Below are 22688 nucleotides of genomic sequence, written 5' to 3' on the forward strand. Positions count from 1 at the left end.
TTATTTAAGTCAACACACGAAATCCATGATGATAAAGTTTTCAATATACATTTGTGAGGTTTGAGAAACACTGACTTTTTTATTTATTTGCTTTTGGCCGTGCTGGGTCTCTGTCTGCATGGGCTTTTCTCTAGTCGTGGGGGCTACTGTCCAGTTGTGTGTGGACTTCTCATTGCGGGGGCTTCTTGTTACAGAGCACAGGCTCTAGAATGAACAGGCTTCAGTGGTTCCAGCAGGTGGGCTCACTAGCTGTGGCTCCCAGGCTCTGGAGCACAGGCCCAACAGCTGTGGCCCATGGGCTCTGCTGTTCCACAGCATGTGGGATCTTCCCGGGTCAGGGATGGAACCCATGTCTCCTGCACTGGCAGGTGGATTCTTTACCACTGAGCAAACAGGGAAGCTCACAAACATTGATTTAGATTAAATGTGAAAAGCAGCTTGGCATGTCTATGTATCATGTGTGAAAGCTGAAAAATACCTATGCAATATTAGTATCATTTCAAATAGCTATATGTTCTCTTGCATCGACATTATAGTTTACCTATTAGTTCCCTTATATTTAGGTTGTTTTCTAATCTTTCATTTTATTACAAATATTACTACTGAGGCAGTGATATCTTCCCTTATTTTTAAAATTACTTTTTTGGATAAAATGAAATTCCTGGGAAAAACTGGAATCTAAAATTGAAAAACCTTATAATTCCACAAGTATCTGCAGTGTACCAATATGATTATTATAGATCCAGCACCACGTGTTACCACTGTTTCCTGTTAACTCCGCAACATATGCATTCCTTGTATTTTACCTTTTATTAACCACCAATGTGTTTTGGTAACCTTTTTTTGGCCAAAGATTAAACTTAATATAGACTTTTAATCAGAGATAATTTTTTTGCTCTTCAAATACAAAGTTGGGTCCACTGAAAGTGATTTTCTGGTATATTTGTAAATGAGAAGATCAGTGAGGGACCAAGAGCAATTTCTGTATTGTTTATACATGAAGACTGGACACAGATTACCCCATTTTGGTGATAAGACTATTCAGAGGGAATCATCTTACTTCTCCCCACTACTGTATACACAGTGCTATTTCCTGAAATTTTCTTGAATTCTCTAGTATGCCTACATCCTTCAATTTGAACAAACAGGAGCTATTTTACTATCCTGCTTTCTAATTCTAATATTAAGGAACACAAAATGTCATTAATAACACAACTAATACTCATAATACAATGGAATAACTAATATCTTTTTATACTTTTCCAGGCTATCATATATAAACCAAAACTGATGAATAAAAAAGATGGCATATCTTTTCTTGGCATTAAAATATATTTTGCCATATAAAATATATACCAATCTGGGACTTCCCTGGTGGTCCAGTGGTTAAGACTCTGCTTCCACTGCAGGGGATGTGGGTTCAATCTCTGGTCAGGGAACTAAGATCCCAAAGCCACGCAACAAGTGGTCAAAAAAACAAAAGAAAAATATATACCAAAAAATAAACAACCCAAAACAAACATATAAATTTAAAAAACTACTTGCTAAGAATTTCTAAATTGCTAAAAGATACATTTTAACAGAATATATCAGATTAATTTTTCTACCTAACTCCTATTCCAGCCACCCAGGATATATTGTGTCATTAAACAAGGCAACTTAATAAGGCAACTGAATTATAATAAGGCAATTTTGTTACAATTCTAAGATCTTTAAAATATTTTATTTGACAGGGAGTCTTATTTATTTTTTAATGCTGTTATTTTTACATGGAAAAGTTGCCTGGTCTCTCTCTTTGAACTTCTGATGAAGAAAGATCTAGGGATTAAATGAAATTAGTATTAAAGCCAGCCTCCAACATGGTTCAGAAAAGCCCCTGCCTCCTGGGCCAGGAAGATCCCCTGGAGAAGGAAATGGCAACCTTCTCCAGTATTCTTGCCTGGGAAATCCCATGGACAGAGGAGCCTGGCAGGCTGCAGTCCATGGTGTCGCAAGAGTCAGACACAACTTAGCGACTAAACAGCAACCCGGTATTAACAACCCATGTAGCCAATTCCCACTTTGTGCCATGGTTAGTCTATATGACCAACAGAATATGGCAGAACAATGCTCTATCATTTGTGAGGTTAGGTTATAAAAGATATCTGGCTTCCACTATGACACATTCACCCCAGCCTTTCTTGCATCATTCACTTTAAACCAAGCAGCACTCTGCAGAGGTCCACATGATGAGAAACTAAGGCCTTCCAAGACAATACCCAGTGAGGAACTGAGGCTTCCTGCAAAAGCTACATGAGTGAAGAGGAAAAATGGGCCAGGCTGCTCAAACCTTCAGATGACTATAGCCCCAAACAACTACTGACTCAATTTCACACGAAACCCTGAGCCAGAACCACCCCGATAAGCCACTCTGGATTCCTGACCCTCAGAAATGGTGAGACAGAATGTCTGTTGTTCTAAGTTAAGTTTGGGGCTAATCTATTATACATCAGATAGTCTACAAAGCAATCCTTCTAGAAGGTCTCTATTTTAAATAATTGTTGTTTTGTTGCTAAGTTGTGTCCAACTATTCAATTCTTTTGCAACACCAAGGACTATAGGCCACCAGGCTCCTCTGTCCATGGGATTTCCCAGGCAAGGATACTGTCATGGGTTACCATTTCCTTCTCCAGGGGATCTTCCCGACCTAGAGATCAAACCCCCGACTCCAGCATTAATAGGTGGGTCCTTACTACTGAGCCACCAGGAAAGCCCCCCATCCCTGTACTTTAAAAAAAAACATACCTGACTCATAAAAGCTGGCAAGCTATACTCGAAAACTTCTAAGGAAGTTTGTTTTGTTTTCTTTTTGACTATGCTGGGTTTTCATTGCTGCGTGGGCTTTTTCTAGCTGTGGTGAGCAGGGGCCGCTCTCTACTTGTGGTGCACGGGCTTCGCACTGCGGTAGCTTCCTTGTGGTGGAGCATGGACACATGGGCTCAGCAGTGTCAGCTCCTGGCCCAGAGCGCAAACTCGGTAGCTGCAGTGCAACGGATTAGCTGCCCAGCAGCATGTGCGATCTTCCCAGATCAGGGATCAAACCTCTGTCTCCTGCACTGGTAGACAGATTCTTTACCACTGAGCCACCAGGGAAGGCCCTAAGCAAGATTTTCCAAATCCCTTACATCAAATGTTGCCAGCATATGACCCTAAACAAAGCCCAGTTAGAAATATAGCCCTAAATCTGAATCTCAGTAACGTGGAAGTATCATATTTTTCATTTGGCAGTTGCCAAAAGAAAATGTATAACAAAAGAAATGTCTCATATTCTAAAATTTAATCACATTAAGTGTTATGGAGAGAAAGTGCTGTGTAGAAGTACTTTTCAAAAGCAAAACCCAGATCATTGAAAAAACAAGTTTTTGACACTGACCAATGCCACAAAAACTTCAGCCCTCTAATTCAAAAATGCCCCATCCCCTTCTCTCTTTGTACTTCACTATTAAAGAAGTGGTACTCCTCTGATCACCAAAAGGAATAGATTTATTAATCTAAAGCACACATTAATCCAAATTAATGGATTTATTAATGCATAAATAAAGTGGTTGGCTTAAAACTGATACAGCTGATGCCTCTTCCTTCTTTTCATGAAGCTATGTCATCAATTTTATTTTTATTTCTTTTTTTTATCAATTTTAAATAAATGAGGAAAGATGAGGTGTATCCATGTACGCCAATGTTGCTATGTTTGAAAAAAAAGAGAGGCAGAGGTGAGTGTTTTATTTTTCAGGTGTTGTGTGACAAATGACCACAAATGTAGTGGCTTGAAAGAACACAAATTTATTAGCTCACAAACCCAGCACAGTATGACTAGATTGATTCTCTGTTCTCCTAAGGCTAAGGCTAAGGCTACTGTCTCCTAAGGCTAAAATCAAAGCAGCAACTGGGGCTGTAGTTCTCATCCAGGCCTTGTAGTCCTCCTACAAGCTTACTGGTTGTTAGCAGAATTCATTTCCTCCTCACTTCAATCCAGCAACAAGGCACCAAATTCTTCTCACGTTTCAAGTATCTCTGACTTCCCTTCTCTACCAGCTACAGAAAGCTGCTCACTTTTAAGGGCTCACACGATTAGAACAGGCCCACCAAGTAATCATCCCACCTTAAGGTCAACTCTGCCATACAACATAACACAACCACAGGAATGATATCTCATATTCACAGGTAGGAATTAGGGGCATGGAAAGTTTGGAGGGGGGGAGCTATTTTTAGAACTCTGACTACAGCAGTCACAAAAAGTTGTAAAGTTTCATTAAAAACACCTTTCTTACCTGTTAATAATGAACCATGCAACTGTTAGCATTCCTGCTAGCCAAGTTCCACTCATAAGCCAACTTGTAACAAATAAAGCAATAACATATATTCCTTGCAATCCAAAAACAATGCCAATATAGAAATATACTGGCTCAATAATCTCCTAATTGGGGGAAAAAAGAGGAGGAGACAATAGGATGACAGTATATAATTTTGAATATTCATAAATATGTGAGAAAATGAATATTAAAGTCAAAAGAGACACATACATTGCTACCAGTTGCCTGATATAAAACGCTGGCCATAAGTTCTGGATATAGAGACATTTGCTGAACTGCATTTATAGTCTTCAGGGATACGGTTTTGTTATTGTGCATCAGTTCGTACACACCTACAGTCAGAAACATTTTTTTCCAGGTTATTTATTCTGCTTTTATGAAAATTGAACATGTTATTCAGAGGTCATTAAATACTTTATAATCAAGAAGGATGTAAAAATATAATACTCTATGCCTTCTTTTTCCAATTTTTAAATTAACTACATGAAAAGAACAATATCTATATTCTGAGACAAACCTCCACATTCAAGAGCTCCCACACAGACAATGCTTTATTTTAGGAAAATATTGTTATTAAATACACAAATGTAGTTATCATACCTCTTTCAAATGAAGGTGCCTTTAACATATCTTTATAATAAGCGTAATAAATGGCACTATCACCCTGAAATGTGATTTCCCGTTCAAGCTCCTAAAAGAAAATTAAATGATTATTGAAATACTCAGTGACTTCAATTTCAACTGCTATCTTTTTCTCTCCTCATATTCCAAATTAATGTTATTTATTTATTCTTTTATCCAAAGACATATTTGAATTTTCCTTTAATCACTAGTGGCCATATTAATAAGGTTAAATTTTTCCATAATCTGGCAAGCACTTAAATGAAACACCTAAGGTTTAAACTGGATTGTAACTCATAAGTTATCTGCCTATTATATATAAGAAAAATCAAGAAGGAAAACCCAAAGTATTATCATAGGAGCACAAGAATGGTATGGCAGGTAATAAAAAATGACAGCTGAAGTGTCACAAGTCCATAATAAAAATATAAGTTTAAGAAGAAAGTATTATTTTTCTATTGCTATTCCATTTCCCTATGTATCCAGAAAAGCAAGCCTATAATTAGGGATTTAGAAGAGCAGCAGATAACTAATCTGTGGTTTTCAAATGAACTTCCAGAAAAGTAAATAAATCTTAAAATTCCTAAACTGGGCTATAACAAACCAAGAATATAGATATTCAGAAACACTGAAATCTGTGCTTTTCATGCTGAATCAAACTTTCACAAATCAATAATTTTTAAAAACGAAAGTTATTTTCACACATGATTTTATCATAACTTGATAAAATTGTACCCTATCATTTGTATGATACAAATGATATCAGAGCAGTTTCCCCAAAGTTTGATCAATAGAACTTATTAAGATTAAAGGGGTGTTATCTACAAAGAGTTCTGTAGTTAAATAAGCTGTGTAAAGGGTAGATTAAAGAAAGTTAAATGAATTTCTTAATTGCAAGACTCTTCAGAATTTAGGTAGTCATTATGCACTGTGAATCTCATATAGTCTTTTCTAGATCTGTCTGACCAGATCTAGAGCCCTTTTTTTGAGCCCCTTTTTTCTCATTTAAAGTTTACTAGTTTAAATAAATTTCCTGAAAATCATTTTTTATGAATGAATACAGGATTTTCTTTCTACAGTTTCAAAGATGTAAACTCTTAATCAGTGCTTCTCAAATTAAATGTGCAAATAAATTCCTAAAGATCTTATTCAAACACAGATTCTGATTCTAAAGTATGGCCTGAGAATACGCAACTCTGAAAAAGCTCCCAGATGATGCCAATACCCCTGACTCATCACAATGCTCTGGAAAACAAAGTTCTTCATGAATGTCTTCTAGATTACCAAACCTTTGTTGTTCTCAATTCTGCCTACATAACAGAATCATGTGGAAAGACTCTGTACAATACTGACCCCAGATTCCCTCTGCTTCACCTAAGAATCTGTGAGTTAGTTTTTAAATCATCCCAGATGAATCTACTGCACATCCAGTGTTGAGAACTACTATTTTCAAGGAAAAATAGGCTATGCAAAAGTCTTGGTCAAATCAACACAGATGAGTAACTATTCAGTTAAATGTTCAGGTGTTGTTAGATAAACCAATGTCTGAAAAACATATAGTCAGCTTGACTATTTGCTCAAAAATAAGAACACCAACAATGAGTTTCCCCTAAAACAAAAACAAAAAATCTTTAAAGTCAAGTAGTAACACTGTGAACTTTGCCAGTGCATATTACAGATATATGTGACTGCAAAGATAAGTCTGAAAACAAACTTATTCAAAGGCCAAATGAATTATGAATATAACCACAGCAAACATCTGTGGGTTACACATGATTTAAAACCAAACATGAAACATACTAATATGAGTCAACATTTTAATAAATACCATTATGTCTGCTCATCATTTTCAGCAACTCCAGACATTCTAATCATGTAATCCAAAAGTTAAAATATTTTGATGCTGAAACATCCACATAATATTTCATAAATGTAAACTACCAAAACTACTAAAAAGCTGACTAGACTTTATAACATTTCACTGTCATCAAAAGTTCCTGATAAATTTGCTGTGTGACTCAGGATCAGGGGCTCTGTGACAGGCTGAAGGGTGGGATGGGGAGGGAGATGGGAGGGAGGTCTAGGAGGGAGGGGACATGGGTGTACCTACGGCTGATTCTTGTTGATGTATGACAGAAAACAACACAATTCTGTAAAGCAATTATCATTTAATTAAAAAAAAATTTTGTTTAAGTCCCAGATAAATCAATTGCATGAAGAAAAGCACCCTCATTGTTTCTATTCTATGACCTTGAAATACAATCTATTATACCTTTCAGGTTGATACCATGACTCAAAATAGCTTCTATACCATTTTGTTCCTAATGGCTTACAGCCACAACATAAGAAAACACCTGTCATATTACCATGTGCTTTTATGTTTTGGCTCCCTGGAAAACACATTTTTAAAATTAGTATTAAATATTGAAGCATATGCTCAAAATTCTTTCTTCTTACCTGCCTGTTGGAAAACCAGAATTTCCGTTCATGATATGCTGATAAATAGAGAGCATACATCATACCACTAGTAACTGCTGCAAGACAGCCAATGAATATCTTTGCAAAGCGCTGAAATAATATATCTGAAAAGGCATATTAAAAGTAATCAGTGATGGATGACATTTAAATGTATGCAATTCTATTAAAAAGAAAAAGTAATCAAAGGTAGTATGCATCCTTGACGTGGTTTGACGAAAATGGCATTGTAACTCTGTGGTCTTCCTACCCAAAATATATAATCCCAGTCTAATCACCAGAAAAACAGCAGTCAAATTCCAATAGAGCGGTATCCTACAATAAACCTGATCCGTACTCTGCCAAACTGTCAAGGTCATCAAAAATAAGGGAAGTCTGAGAAATTGTCACAGCTAAGAAAAGTCTACGGAGACATTATAACTACAAGTAATGTAGTATCCTGGATGTGATCCCCCTATTTTTTTTTTTAACAGAAAAGGACATTAGATGAACACTAAAGAAAGTATGGACTTTAGTTAAAAAAATAATGTATTGAGGGCTTCCCAGGTGGCGCAGTGGTAAAGAATCCACCTGCTGACGCGAGAGAGGCGGGTTGGATCCCTTGGGTGGGAATATCTCCTAGAAGAGGAAATAGCAACCCACTCCAGTATTCTTGCCTGGGAAATCTCATGGACAGAAGAGCCTGGTGGGTTACAGTCCATGGGGTTGCAGAGAGTCAGACATGACTGAGCAACTGAGCACACAAGACAGTATATGGAGTATTCTAGCAACTACTTAAAAAAAAATGTATCTAAAGCAACTGAAAGCAACTATACTCTAATAAAATTAATAATATATATTATTGATGCTAAAACAAAAATGATGTATCAATAAAATGGTTCATTATTTGTAGCAAATGAACCATACTAATATAAAATGTTACTAATAGGGAAAATTCTTACAGGGGGGTGTGCAAGATAGGAACTCTTATTATACTATCTACTCAATTCTTCTATAAATTAAAAATAGTTTTTAAAATTAAAGTCTATCAGGGTAGAATAGATACATGTATATTATATATATTGTATATATATATGTATATGGATATACATAATATACAATGGATTCATGTATATTATGGCTGAATTCCTTCAGTTTCCACCTATCACAATATTGTTTGTTAATTGGCTATATTCCAATACAAAAGAAAAAGTTTAAAAAAATAAATAAAATAAAAGTCTATCAATTTAAAAAAAGGAATAAAAGAAATGTACTACCAAATATCTAGAGAAAAAAATACAGGTTCATTTAGAATTACTATTATTTTTTTTCCTTATCAAGTAATTTTTTATTGAGGAATACTTTACACACTACAAATTATAGCTCTTTGAATTATACAAGGTAATGACTGTTGATGATTATATATTTAAAACATCATACACAACTGTTACATATATATATGTATGTAAATACTTCTTGTCAAAAGCATAGAACACATTTGAATTTTCTACACACAGGATGGTTTAGCCCTTCTACAGCTATTAAGATTCAGTATAATAATAATAAATACCGTATGATTTCACCTATTATGTGTTATCTAAAATAACCAAATAAACACGTAACAAAGCAGAAAGAGTCAAGTACAGAGAACAAACAGGTGGTTGCCAGACAGCAGAGAGGTGGGGAGATGAAGAAATAGGTGAAGAAGATTATGACGTACAAACTTCTAGCTGCAAAATAAATGAATCACAGGTAAGAAATGTACAGTGTGGGGACTATAGTCAATAATTATATATCTTTTTAAAAGAACTTTTACTTTGGAATATAGGCAATTAACCATGCTTTGACGGTTTCAGGTACACAGCAAAGCAACTCAGCCACACATACATGCATCTGCCCTTCCCCAAACCCTCCTCCCCTTCTGGCTGCCACCTGACACTGAGCAGCGTTCCCAGTGATATGCAGCAGGTCTTTGTTGGCTATCCATTTTAAACACAGCAGTGTGTACACATCAATCTCAAACTCGCTAACAATTCCTCCCCGTGACAGAACACGTCTTTATAAGGTAACAGATGGCAAGGTGACTTACTGTGGTCATCATTTAGAAATCTATAGAAATATCGATTCACTATGTTGTTTAACAGGAACTGACATAGTGTTGTAGGTCAATTATACTTCAAAAACAAACTCAGAGAGAAAAAGATCAGACTTGAGGTGACAGGTGGGAAAGAGGGAACTGAATGAACGCAGTCAAAATGTACAAACTTCCACCTATAAGATAAATAAGTACTAGGGATGCAATGTACTATATGGTAGATATAATTAATACTGCTATATTACATATGAAAGCTGTTAAGAAAGTAAAGCTTAAGAGTTTTCAAGGAAAAAAAATTTTTATATATCTTTAATTCTGTAATTTCTATTCTTTAATTCTGTATCTAATGAACTTTTGTGATAATTATTCCATGATCTATGCAAGTTAAATATTATGCCTGTACAGTGCTGTATATCATTTATATCTCAATAAAACTATGGGGGGGCGGGGAAGATTCAGTAAATTAAGCCCAGGCCTCAAGGTCCAATGCCCAGTGTTATGTTACTCAATGATTGACAGGTTTGTAAAAACAAACCTGTTGACTTACTAATTTAGCTAAACTAAAACTGCAGCTTAATAAATCATTTAATAAATACTGGTATGCATAGCACGTATTTCCTGGTGATTCAGTGGTTAGGACTCTGTTTTTACTGCCAACAGTGGGGGTTCAATCCCCGGTCAGGGAACCAAGATCCCCCAAGTCATTTGACTTGGCCAAAGATGAAAATAAATATATAAATAAATATTTTAAAAACAGAATCAGCGTGACACAAATATTTTACAATTACTGTTTCCAATAGCAAATGGAAAGCATTTGCCCTGGCACAAAGCTCAGAGACCAGTAAATAATAGTTATTTTTATTGGGCTACAAAAGCATATTTGCAAAAATATATACAATAGATAGTTAAAGCAGTGTTGACACAATGTAACCTATAAAAAGACTACAAGAAAACTTACCTAACATGGTAATTTGGTAAAAGTGCTATACAGTTTTTAAATATGTATCTTTTCCTGTATCTTTTAAAGTAATTCCTGGACAATGAAAATTAATCCTGATAATCAAGGGCTATTACAAAAAATACATTCAACCAAATCCTACATATAAATGCCTTGAGAGAGAGAGAGAGAGAATGAAGTCGCTTAGTCGTGTCCGACTCTTTGCGACCCCGTGGACTGGAGCTTACCAGGCTCCTCTCTCTCTCTCTCCATGGGATTCTCCAGACAAGAATACCGGAGTAGGTTGCCATTTCAAGAATACTGGAGTGGGTTGCCATTTCCTTCTCCAGGGAATCTTCCCGAACCATGGATCAAACCCAGGTCTCCTGCATTACAGGCAGACGTTTTAACCTCTGAGCCACCAGGGAAGCCCATAAATGCCTTACCTTAGTACTATTTTGTTTGTGAAGATTCTGCAGAGTCAAGGCTGGAATCAAGCTATCAGTGTTCAGTGTGTAAGTATATATATTTTAGAGAAAATAAGGAGCTCTGGATCCTGGAAATTATTTATTTAAAAATTATCATGAGAGTTCCCTGGTGGTCTAGTGGTTAGAATTACGGGCTTTCACTGCCATGGCCCAACCAGAGCTCAATTCCTGGTTAGAGAACTGAGATCCTGCAAGCTGTGCAGCATGGCCACAAAAAAAATTACCATTTAAATGGGAAACTGGAAAATAAAGGATTGATTTCCAGTTAAGTTACATTAGTCACAAACAGGCCTAATCAAAAAACTTCTGTATGTTTCAGTCCCAAGTTAACTCCCTTGTCGGGAAACTGAGATGCCACAAGCCACATAGCCAAAAAAAAAAAGAAAGAAACATAGTATTCAATTTCACAAAAAGTAAAATAAACAAAAGAAAAAGGTATAAATACATTGAAAAAATATAAGCAATACTTGTCAAAATTATAATAGCTATTCAGTTCAGTTGCTCAGTCGTATCCGACTCTTTGCGACCCTATGGACTGCAGCACGCCAGGCCTCCCTGTCCATCACCAACTTCCAGAGTCTACCCAAACCCATTTCCATTGAGTCAGTGATGCCATCCAATCATCTCATCCTCTGTCATCCCCTTCTCCTGCCCTCAATCTTTCCCAGCAGCAGGGTCTTTTCAAATGAGTCAGCTGTTCGCATCAGGTGGCCAAAGTATTGGAGTTTCAGCTTCAACATCAGTCCTTCCAGTGAACACCCAGAACTGATCTCCTTTAGGATGGACTGGTTGGATCTCCTTGCAGTCCAAGGGATTCTCAAGAGTCTTCTCCAACACCACAGTTCAAAAGCATCAACTAATAGCTATTATCTAGTAGATAATAATAGCTATTATCTAGTAGAATTACACATATATTTTATTTTTATTATACTTTTCTCTATTTTCACATTTTCGATTCTAAAAATATATTTTTGTAGTTGGGGGAAAATATTGTTTTATAGTAGCTATCTCTAAATTGCTTAATGGAACAATTGCTTATACTGTATTTTCCAAAACATTTAAATGATCACTGTATTAGTTGGCTTTGCTATAGTGAAAAAGTGACCCCCATACTTCCAATGGCTTAGAAAATAAATATTTGTTTCTCACTCATGTTACTATGGATTTTGGATCAGCAGTCACTCTCCACTCAATTCCAGATTTTAGATTAGCTGTGGCTCTTCTTGTATCTTCAGAGTTCCAGAACGGAATCAGTCCCTATTTGGGACATGCTGTTCTCATTACAGAGGAAAAGAACAGAACAGGCAAAACATATAATTCCTCTTCCAATTTCTGATTAGAACAAGTACACTGCTACTTTAACTCACACTCCATGGGCTCAGGCAAGTCACATATATAAATCTGACAACAGGGTAGGGAAGTACATTTGCTTCAGAGAGGCACTCCAAATCAACACAGTAATGGCAAAGAATGCGTAACGCATTTTCAGGGAAGGGAGAAAATATCTGAGAACAATTGAAGAATCCACCAGGGTTTGCCCCATTCATCACAAATATCTACTTCCCTTCAAAGGCAAAAAACACTCGCTCCTCAAGAAAGATACCCTAAGAGCAGCCTACTCGGCCTACTTCCTGAGCATAGAAAGTTAGGGATTCAAACATCATTTCAAGACATGAATAGTTGGGTTCTTCTTAACCTAGGCTGGCAGCTCTGTTGACAGTATGTCTCTCTCTAAGCTTAGCTGACAATTTGCCTAGGTATTTACCTAAGAGAAATAAAAATTGCTGTTGCTGTTATTTAGTCACTAAGTCATGTCTGAATCTTTGTGACCTCATGGTCTATAACCCACCAGGCTACTCTGTCCATGGGATTTCCCAGACAATACTGGAGTAGCTTGACACTTCTCTAAGAGAAATAAAAATAGATGTCCACAAAAAGACCAGTACAAGTATTCATAGCAGCCTTATTCATAATAGCTAAATCCTGGAAATTACTCAAATATCAAACTAGAAAAGCCAGAATAAACTCTTATAGCAAGATGAATGAATCTCAAAATTATTACATTTTAAGGAAAACATACTGAACTAATCCAAAGAATCCAGACACAAAGGCATATATGTTGTTTGATTCCATTTACATGAAATTCTACAACATGCAAAATTAATCAATATTGAAAAATATCAGAAGAGTGGTTGTTTTAAGGGGCACAGGGGAACTCTGCTGGAAAGGGATACAAAAGAACTTTCTGGGATAAGGGACATGTTACATATCTTAATTGTATTCAAGTACCAAAATTCACTTAATACTGATGATTCTGTGCATTTTATTGTAAGTTGTACCTTAATTTTACAAAATTAAATCATTCATTTTTGCAAAGAAAAAAACAATTTTATTGGTTTTTTACCTACTTGATTCCAGTCAGCTCTGTTCTCCAATAACTATACCCCAAATTTTTCTTCTAGATATGCCTCTCTCAGAGATTTAACTACATGTATTTTGAGCTAATCCAGCTTTGCTTATCTGTCACAAAAGCCACACCCTTTTTTCTTTTCCCGAGTGCTTTATTCAACTGGAAGGAGTTACTAGGAACTATACAGTACATCATGAGAAACACTGGGCTGGAGGAAGCACAAGCTGGAATCAAGATTGCTGGGAGAAATATCAATAACCTCAGATATGCAGATGACACCACCCTTATGTCAGAAATTGAAGGAGAACTGAAGAGCCTCTTGATGAAAGTGAAAGAGGAGAGTGAAGAAGTTGGCTTAAAGCTCAACATTCAGAAAACTAACATCATGGCATCCGCCATCACTTCATGGCAAATAGATGGGGCAACAGTGTAAACAGTGGCTGACTTTATTTTTCGGGGCTCCAAAATCACTGCAGATGGTGACTGCAGCCATGAAATTAAAAGATGCTTACTACCTGGAAGGAAAGTTATGACCAACCTAGACAGCATATTAAAAAGCAGACACAAAAAAAATAAAATAAAAAATAAAAAGCAGAGACGTTACTTTGTCAACAAAGGTCCATCTAGTCAAGGCTATGATTTTTCCAGTGCTCATGTATGGATGTGAGAGTTGGACTATAAAGAAAGCTGAGCGCAGAAGAATTGATGCTTTTGAACTGTGGTGTTGGAGAAGACTCTTGAGAGTCCCTTGGACTGCAAGGAGATCCAACCAGTCCATCCTAAAGGAGATCAGTCCTGCGTGTTCATTGGAAGGACTGATTCTGAAGCTGAAACTCCAATACTTTGGCCACCTGATGTGAAGAGCTGACTCATTTGAAAAGACCCTGCTGCTGGGAAAGATTAAGGGCAGGAGGAGAAGGGGACAACAGAGGATGAGATGGTTAGATGGCATCACTGACTCAATGGACATGGGTTTGGGTGGACTCCGGGAGTTGGTGATGGACAGGGAGGCCTGGTGTGCTACGGTTCATGGGGTCGCAGAGAGTTGGACACAACTGAGAGACTGAACTGAACTTTAAACCTCATACATTTTAACAGACTATGTGACCAGTCATGCCCTTGATTTGGTCATTGCCCTAAGGATTCATCTTTATCAGCCTTTGTTACTTAAATTATTTCTCAATTTTATGTTTTACTAGTTGAAAAGATAAATAATACTAACTTCTACACTACAAGTCTCAGAAATTTTGGACTCCTGATTTTCTCTTCATGTCTGCTGGCAAATGGGCCAGTTCTGTTCTAATGGATCTCTTTCCTGCAATCAAAGCAGTTCATAATCAACGTACTCTAGTTATAATCTCTTTTGTGATCTTGTTATCTAAAGGAATAAAAACAAAAGTCTGTACTAAAATTGCAACTATTCACAGGAAACTGTTTTATAAAATGATTTATCACACATATGATGGATTATTATTTTCCATCTCCTAAAATGTTTATCTTATTTGAACAAATTTACATAAATTGGCTTTGAACTTCCTTTGGGAACAATCTATTTGTAAAAGCTGTTCAGCTCCTAAGGATGGCATATTCTCCAAAGCCACTTTCAGATATGGTTCAGGAGGATAATGGAAAAGGAAGGACCTTCAGAGGATAAAGCCAAGGACCACAAAGAACAATGAACTGGGAAACTATCCCCAAGGAAAACAGCTAGTGCCTAATCAAGAAACATTCCCTTCCCCAGAGGAGGAAGACCTCATATTTACCTAGTAGGATTTCAAAATTGCTGTGGACCAGTGTTTAATGTGTCTCTCACCCTTCCTCTTTCTGAATGGAAGCATTTATTTTGGTTATCCTGTCTCCAACCAAAAATGTCTAACAGAAGAGGAGACATGTACAGAAAAGATTACCATTGCAGGCTTATAACTGCTTTGCTAAGAAAAGCCTGCTTAACAGCTAGGCTCTTGGTAGGTCTCTGGAAACCTGGATTTCATACGGTTTCCCATCATTCTCTAATTAGTGGTTTACTGTGTCTAACTTATTTGTGCAAACAGTAAGCTTCACACCTACTGCTTTCTTTCTAGGAGTCTAGAACTTTTGCATGCATTAAGCAGAGGTTACATGATCAGCCACCACTAAAAATCCCGAGCAAAGTTGTTAACAAGCTTCCCAGGGAGACAAAACTACAAATGCCACAAATTGAGGCTGAAGGAATTATGCATGTCCTATGCGTCCTGGAAGATTTTGCCTAGTTTCTTGCAGACTTTAGCCCATATGCCTTTTCCCTTTGCTGATTTTGTTTTGTATTGTTCAATCTCTGAACATAGGACTGGGTTTGGGGAACCCTGACACAGAGCAAGTAACTTTTTTCATTCTTCAGACTCTGGATCAGAATGAGTCAAAGCTGACCCTGAATAGACCCTGATAAGATGACCTTAGGCTTCAAGACTGATGCCCTCACTAGGTAAGACTGAGCATCTTCCTTGGAGTTGGGAAAGTACCAACTGTATTTTATCTGAGGGAGAGAAGTACATATTTATGACCAAAAGGCCAGAATGTGGTAGACTATTATTATTACTTCCAACTACCTTGTCCTTTCCTGTAAAGATTTTTCATCCCTGCCCATTACCACGTGACTTGCCATGCATCCTTGTAGTCAGAATAAACTTCTCCATCCCACTGCCTGGATTGATTGGAAGACTTCTTTGGGCCAACAGCATGCAAGTACAAGTGACAGTGTGCAATTCAGCAAAACCTTTAAGAGGTACTGCATGACTCTGCCTGTCTCCTGCTCTTTTTCTCTGCCACAAGAACATATCCCAAATAGAGACTGTTCCTTCAGAACACATGAAACTTCATCAGCCAACTGACAGTCACAATATGCAAGTTAATCAGAAATAAATGCTTTTTGTAAGCCAGTGACACTTAGGAATTATTCCATAGCAAAACCTAATGAAAGCTGACTGATATCACCACATACTTAAGCCAAAATATATTTATAATTTAAAATATTACTGTAAAAATGATACCTAATATAACTATTTTTATAATAGTAAAAAAACTCCAAATCTAACTTACGTTTTGGAGCTCTTTCAGGAACTGGAGTGTCATTGATTTTCTCTTCTTTGGCAGATTCTTTATTTTCTGAAGACTTTGGCTTTTTTCTTTGGCGCAGTTCTATGGTAGGTCCTTAAAAGATTTGAGAAGTTATTGTCATGTGTGTAACAAATTATTCTGTCTATATCTTGAACTGATTTACCTTTATTATACTAAGGCAAAAGTCCCATGAAGAACTATTAGTACCAAAGATAATTCTTTTCATAATTATTTTAGCACTCCCTGCAAACCATACATTCCTACAAACCAAAAGACAATATAAGTTCTGCCTCCAATCCATGCTTTCAAAGTCTTATTGATAAACTGAGCTCTTCTCTTGAGATGATGCTATTTTCAAAACATCCTAAAATAAGTAAACTCTTTTCCAGAATGACTGGAGAACAAAGTGCTATTTAATAAATTGGCTTATTTTTCAAGTTACCTGAGAGTATCATATGCATTATTCATGAAATAACAATTTTTTTAAATAAAAAAATAATAAAGTGATCATAAAATTATACTTAATCTTTTTTAAATCCTGAAGGTTTTACAGAATTTCACAGTGCTGTGTTATCATTATCATTCAACAGTCTTAGAGGTTTGGGTATCAGAAAATAGGCTGAGAAGTAAGCCAGAAAGATAAAGACCAATACAGTATACTAACGCATATATATGGAATTTTAAAAGATGGTAATGATAACCCTATATGCAAAACAGAAAAAGAGACACAGATGTACAGAACAGACTTTTAGACTCTGTGGGAGAAGGCGAGGGTGAGATGTTCAGAGAGAACAGCATTGAAACAAGTATACTATCAAGGGTGAAACAGATCACCAGCCCAGGCTGGATGCATGAGACAAGTGCTCAGGGCTGGTGCACTGGGAAGACCCAGAGGGATAGGATGGGGAATGAGGTGGGAGGGGGGATCGGGATGGGGGACACATGTAAATCCATGGCTGATTCATGTCAATGTATGGCAAAAACCACTATAATATTGTAAAGTAATTAGCCTCCAACTAATAAAAATAAATGGAAAATAAATAAATAAATAAAAGAAAATAGGCTGAACCTATAAAAATCCCTGGATTTGGGAAGCTCTAAGAAATTTTTCCAATATTACACTATCTACTATTTCTACAACCAATTAAAAAAAATGTAATGCAGAAAGTACTTTCAAATCAGTAAACCAGATTCCAAATTAAACAAGAACTTACTATATTCTCCGTAATTACTCTTCCTCCCTAGTTAATTATGAGGTAGACCATGTCATGTAGATATAGGACACTATCATGGGCTGTCAAGGCTTAAGGTGGTACAAGAATTTATCTCTTTCCTACAGAAGCAGGGTTTTTTTTCTTTTCTCTTCATAATAGCTTAAGGATAGAAAAATGAGTCTAAAAAGAGAAGTCAAAAAAGGACAAATGAATCAGCTACTATTGCTGATTATCAGATGGCTAATTCTAACTTTACTGTGGAAAATGAATAAAATTTATTTTAAAAGAGCTTCAAAGCAAATTTGTATGTTTGTTAAAATGTCTTTCAACACTGACATACTGAGGGAAAAAAATACCATATACTTAGTGGATTCTGTCTGACTAGGCTAAATTTTAACCATTTTTATATCATTTATTCTTTATTTTATAATCATGTTAAGTAGCAAAGTCAGTGAACAGATTAGAAAATGACATTATTAGAAAAGTCATACCATGGATATCCAGCATTTTTACATACAGATCTGGGACAACTAATAAATGTTATTATATTCCTCATTTATGATTTCCTTTTAATTTTCCTATGGGTTAAAGCAAAAGTTAGAAGCAGTCAACAAGAATGAAAATTTATGTAAAGCCAAACAAAGTCTTCTGATGCAAGCGATCATTTTAAATTTTATTGAAAAAGAACACAGGGCTTCCCTGGTGATCCAGTGGTTAAGAATCTGCCTGCCAATGCAGGAGACATGGGTTCGGTCCCTGGTCCAGGAAGATCCCACATGCCGTGAGGCAACTAAGGCCGTGCACAACTACTGAAGCCCGGGCATCCTAGAGCCTATGCCCCACAACAAGAGAAGCCACCACAATGAGAGGCCCGTGCACCACAACTAGAGAGTAGCCCTGCACCCCACAACCACAGAAAGCCCTCGCCCAGCAACGAAGAACCCACACAGTCAAAAATAAAATAAATACACAAAAAATTTTAAAAAGAATATAAGAAAAAAATTTAACCACAAGACATTTACTTAGTAGACACACATCCACGGTTAAACACGTTAATAGTATTAGATTTTTAAAAAAAAAGTAATTGGGTAATTTCAGAAATCAAGTAAACAAATCTACTGAAAGTTAAAGTGTTAGTAGCTCGGTTGTACCCAATGCTTTGCGGCCTGGTGGACTACAGCCCGCCAGGCTCCTCTGTCCGTGGGATTCTCCGGGCAAGAATACTGGAGTGCTTATTTCCTTCTCCAGGGGATCTTCCTGACCCAGGGATCAAACTCAGGTCTCCTGCACTGCAGGCTGATTCTTTACTATCTGAGCAACCAGGCAAGACAAACAAAATATGTGACCAATGGGTTAAAGTGAAAAAGTGAAGTGGCTCAGTTGTGTCCGACTCTTTGCAACTCCATGGACTATAGCCTACCACGCTTCTCCGTCCATGGGATTTTCCAGGCTAGAGTACTGTTGTGGGTTGCCATAGGGCTTTTTTAATTACACAGAGTCTAAAAGTATGCATTTAAGATAACGATAACTTGGGAAGGATGAGGATATTCACAGAAAAGCGTTCTTCACAAAAAGTTATCATTTTTCTTTTCAAAAAAATGTCTCTATACAGTGAATCACTTTACAGAGATTTTAATAGAGTGTGCACACACATGGATTTCTTTGTTTTGTTTTTTGCATCCATGCTGCACAGGCTGCGGGATCTTAGTTCTCTGATCAGAGATCAAACCCATGCCCCTTGCAGTGGACACTCGGAGTCCTGAGCAATGGACCTCCAAGGAATTCCATTACTATTTTCTTGATTCTAAAGTGTCATATATTTTAAGACACTATTTAATAACAGTTTTTCAAGAGGAAAAAAAAAAACACTACCATATTTAATACGTGCACTGATTCTAAGACATGCCAATTTCAGTGGCATTAAACTGTGGGAGCAAAAAGTACTACTTAGGAAACAGAGTAAGCTTTTTAACCAATCTTCAATCTTGTTCCTAAACTTGTTGCCTGTGACTATAAAACAAAACTGACTGGATGCAAGTTTTACCTCATTTTCTTTATGTTGATCTTTTAAGTTCATAATTGACAAACAAAGCCAGAATCTCTAGGTGGATAAGCAACAAAGACCAAAGCAGTGGATAAACCAGATTATTCATCCTGATAGGAAAGCTCTGGGATAGAATTCAAGTTTTCTTTTCGCTATCTTATAATTTTAGCATTGTAAAGAAAAAGTCCAGTAAATAAAAATGATAACACAGCCACAGGAACAACCTACTATTTCAGTCTCTGCCTCTGTGATCTTCACATCATACAGTTAACAGGACTACAAATAGGCTTTCAAGTGTCCATCTAGACTATACATAGCAATTCCCAAGAGAAGTGTGAATACTGCTCTACTCAAGGCTGTCACTTTCTTTGCTCTAACATTTCGTCCAGGAAATACAAATATAATACCATGACTCTCTACAGCATAAAGAGAAGATGAGATTCCCAAAGAGTATTTACTTAGAAAAAAGGTGGGACAAAGAAAAGGGTCCAAGTGAAGTGAATGATAAGCTAAAAGGCAATATAGAGAAGGTATGGATACAAGTAAAACAGACTAGTCAAATTTTAATAGAGTGAATACAAATAACATGCATTTTGAAAAAAACTATGGAGTGCCTAATAAACACAAAGTACTCAAAAAAATGCCTAGCATATAGACATGCTTACTATAAATATCATTACTAGATTACAATAAATAAAAATTTAATTACTAGTTGTTGCTGTGCTGAGTCATGTCTGACTCTCTGGGACCCTTTGGGCTGTAGCCCTCCAGGCTCCTCTGTCCACGGGATTTTTCAGGCAAGAATACTGGAATGGGTTGTCATATCCTCCTCCAGGGGATCTTCCCAACCCAGAGATCAAACCCCTATCTCCTGTGTCTCTTGCATTGCAGACATATTCTTTACGTGCTGAGCCATTGGGGAAGCACACCTAACATATTAGACAGCCAAATATTTCTGGAATTAAAAGTCTTGTTGAATGAAACTATAACTTAACAAAACTTCAATGCATTTATTATTCCAAGTAAGATGTATTTCACTCCTTTGGATTATCTGTTGTTCTACAAACAAAAGTCATTTTTCACTTTGTATCATGGAAGTAAATTTCACAAACTTGTATGGCTTATGAAACCATAACTGGTTCCACATATCTGTTTAGTTAGGTCTAACTTTAACCTCTTAAAACAATTCCTTATTAGCATGATATATAATATTAAAGACTTTTAATACTGCAGTTTCAAATTTTTTATGCTTTAAGTGCTCATGGAAACATGTAAGTGAGCTTATCAACCCACCCCCCAGAGATCTGCAGGTAGTTAGAAAAGTAAAAAATATAAAAAAATGTATCACATATACTGGAACCAAAGACAAAACCAAGGCAACAGACAGAAACACATTCCTCCTTACCAACTACAAAGAGTTTAGTTTTGAAGCTGTTCTTAGGTACAGTGTCTTAAATTAGACCAGTTTTAACCCAGAAAACTTGAGGAGGAGGAGGCAAATATGAAGAAAGAGTGAGTGCAGGAACAGAGCCGCAAGTCACAGAGCAAACAATTAAAATTATTTTTTTAAACTGTTTTCCACTGAATTCTTCAGACTCCCTTCTTGCATTCCTGGTTTGGCAAGGCTTCAGTCTAAACAGATCACGTTCACAACCCTCCTCAACAGGGTTAATAAGTCATGTTTTTCAGGAGAATGAAAAGCCTAACTGCTCAATCAGGCGATACCATTATTATCTATGCCTGAAAGCACCATGCCTATTATGAACATGTGACACAAATGTTTCCTAGAACACCTCTCGCTGGCGAAGCTCCGCCTCAGCTCCCCATTTTTCTCTCATACCTATCAACTTCTGTGAATCAATACTGAGTGAGTTGTCTTGGCAGTGGCCCCGAGGACATGAAAAGCTTTCTCCAGCCCACCTTCTTTCACCGTCAAAGCACTCCGGGCTCCGGATCCCCCCCAAAGCCACTCACTCCTTCTCCCTGGGCCGTCGCCCCTTAACCCGCAAATGAAATTGGTGATCTTCTCTTCCGTTTCTGCTTCTTCGTCTCCTCCCATCCACCTCACTTACCCCTTTCATCCCAAACCCTTGCCTCTTTCAGTCCTCCGCCTTGGCGTGCGGCTCCTCTTATCCGGGGGTGACCTGGTCAGCACCCACAGACCTGTCAGGAGCGCACTCAGACTGAGGGGCACTCGGCTACAAGACTTTCACTCCGGCAGAGACACTCAGCACTCGCACCGACATCTTCTCAACCCGAGTCCGTCCCCCGCTCCGCTCACCAGCAGCTCCCGGCCCTTCCTCTCAGCCACTCCCCCCACGGCGTTCTCTCCCGCGACCCGATTTTCAACTTCAAGCTCCACTTCTGCCTCCCACTCGAGCCGGCACGACTTCAGGCCGTCCACTCCGCTCCCTCTCGATGTCTCCGCACACCTCCCGCCCCCCTCGCCGCGGTCCCGCTCCTTCCCGCCGGACAGCCGCGGCCACCCGCCGCCCCGGTCTCTCGGCCCTCATTTCCCGAGACCTCTGGCGGCCGTACGCCCGCCGGACCCCGGGGCCGGTCACCTTCTTCCTCCGCCATGGTCCCCGCGGAGGCCGGGGGGGCTCCCCTCGGAGCTCCCGCGCCGCCCGGCGTCTCCAGCCTCCGCGTAGCCGAACCCCGCGGCTCTCCTCAGGCCCGCTCCCGGGCCGCCGCGCCCCCACTTCCTGACCCGCCCACCCGGCCCCCCTCCGGTGTCGCCGCCAACCGCGTCCCCCGCCCCGGGCCGCCCTGGAACCAGAGTGCTGGGAGCGGAGGGCTGGCCGGAGTGTTTGGCGAGCGCGCCTGGGACTGCGCGGGCAGGAAGGAAGGCGGCTCAGGCAGGGGTGGCTCCGCCCACGGCTGGCGCTCCGGGCCCTCCGCCCGCCCCCCAGGAGACAAATCCCGGGGGTTCCCGCTGGGGCACTTCCCCCAATCCTCAGCGGTAAAGGTGGGTGTCTGAGGG

General features: G+C 38.3%; 1 protein-coding gene across 3 annotated transcripts in view; it reads right to left on the reverse strand.

Moving 5' to 3' along the window:
• Positions 1 to 22406, reverse strand: part of DPY19L4 (dpy-19 like 4) — a 57009-nt gene extending 34603 nt beyond the window's left edge. For all 3 annotated transcript variants that reach the window (XM_061123757.1, XM_061123756.1, XM_061123755.1), the window contains exons 1-6: positions 22270 to 22406; positions 16430 to 16540; positions 7428 to 7552; positions 4950 to 5040; positions 4560 to 4681; positions 4308 to 4453 (exon numbers count right to left, since the gene is read on the reverse strand). In XM_061123757.1, coding sequence (XP_060979740.1) covers positions 4308 to 4453; positions 4560 to 4681; positions 4950 to 5040; positions 7428 to 7552; positions 16430 to 16540; positions 22270 to 22285 — 611 coding nt within the window. In that variant the 5' untranslated portion in view covers positions 22286 to 22406. The remainder of the gene's footprint in view (positions 1 to 4307; positions 4454 to 4559; positions 4682 to 4949; positions 5041 to 7427; positions 7553 to 16429; positions 16541 to 22269) is intronic.
• Between the last annotated feature and the right edge of the window lie 282 nt (positions 22407 to 22688).

This window comes from Dama dama, chromosome 21 (assembly GCF_033118175.1).
Source record: "Dama dama isolate Ldn47 chromosome 21, ASM3311817v1, whole genome shotgun sequence".
Lineage (NCBI taxonomy): Eukaryota > Metazoa > Chordata > Mammalia > Artiodactyla > Cervidae > Dama > Dama dama.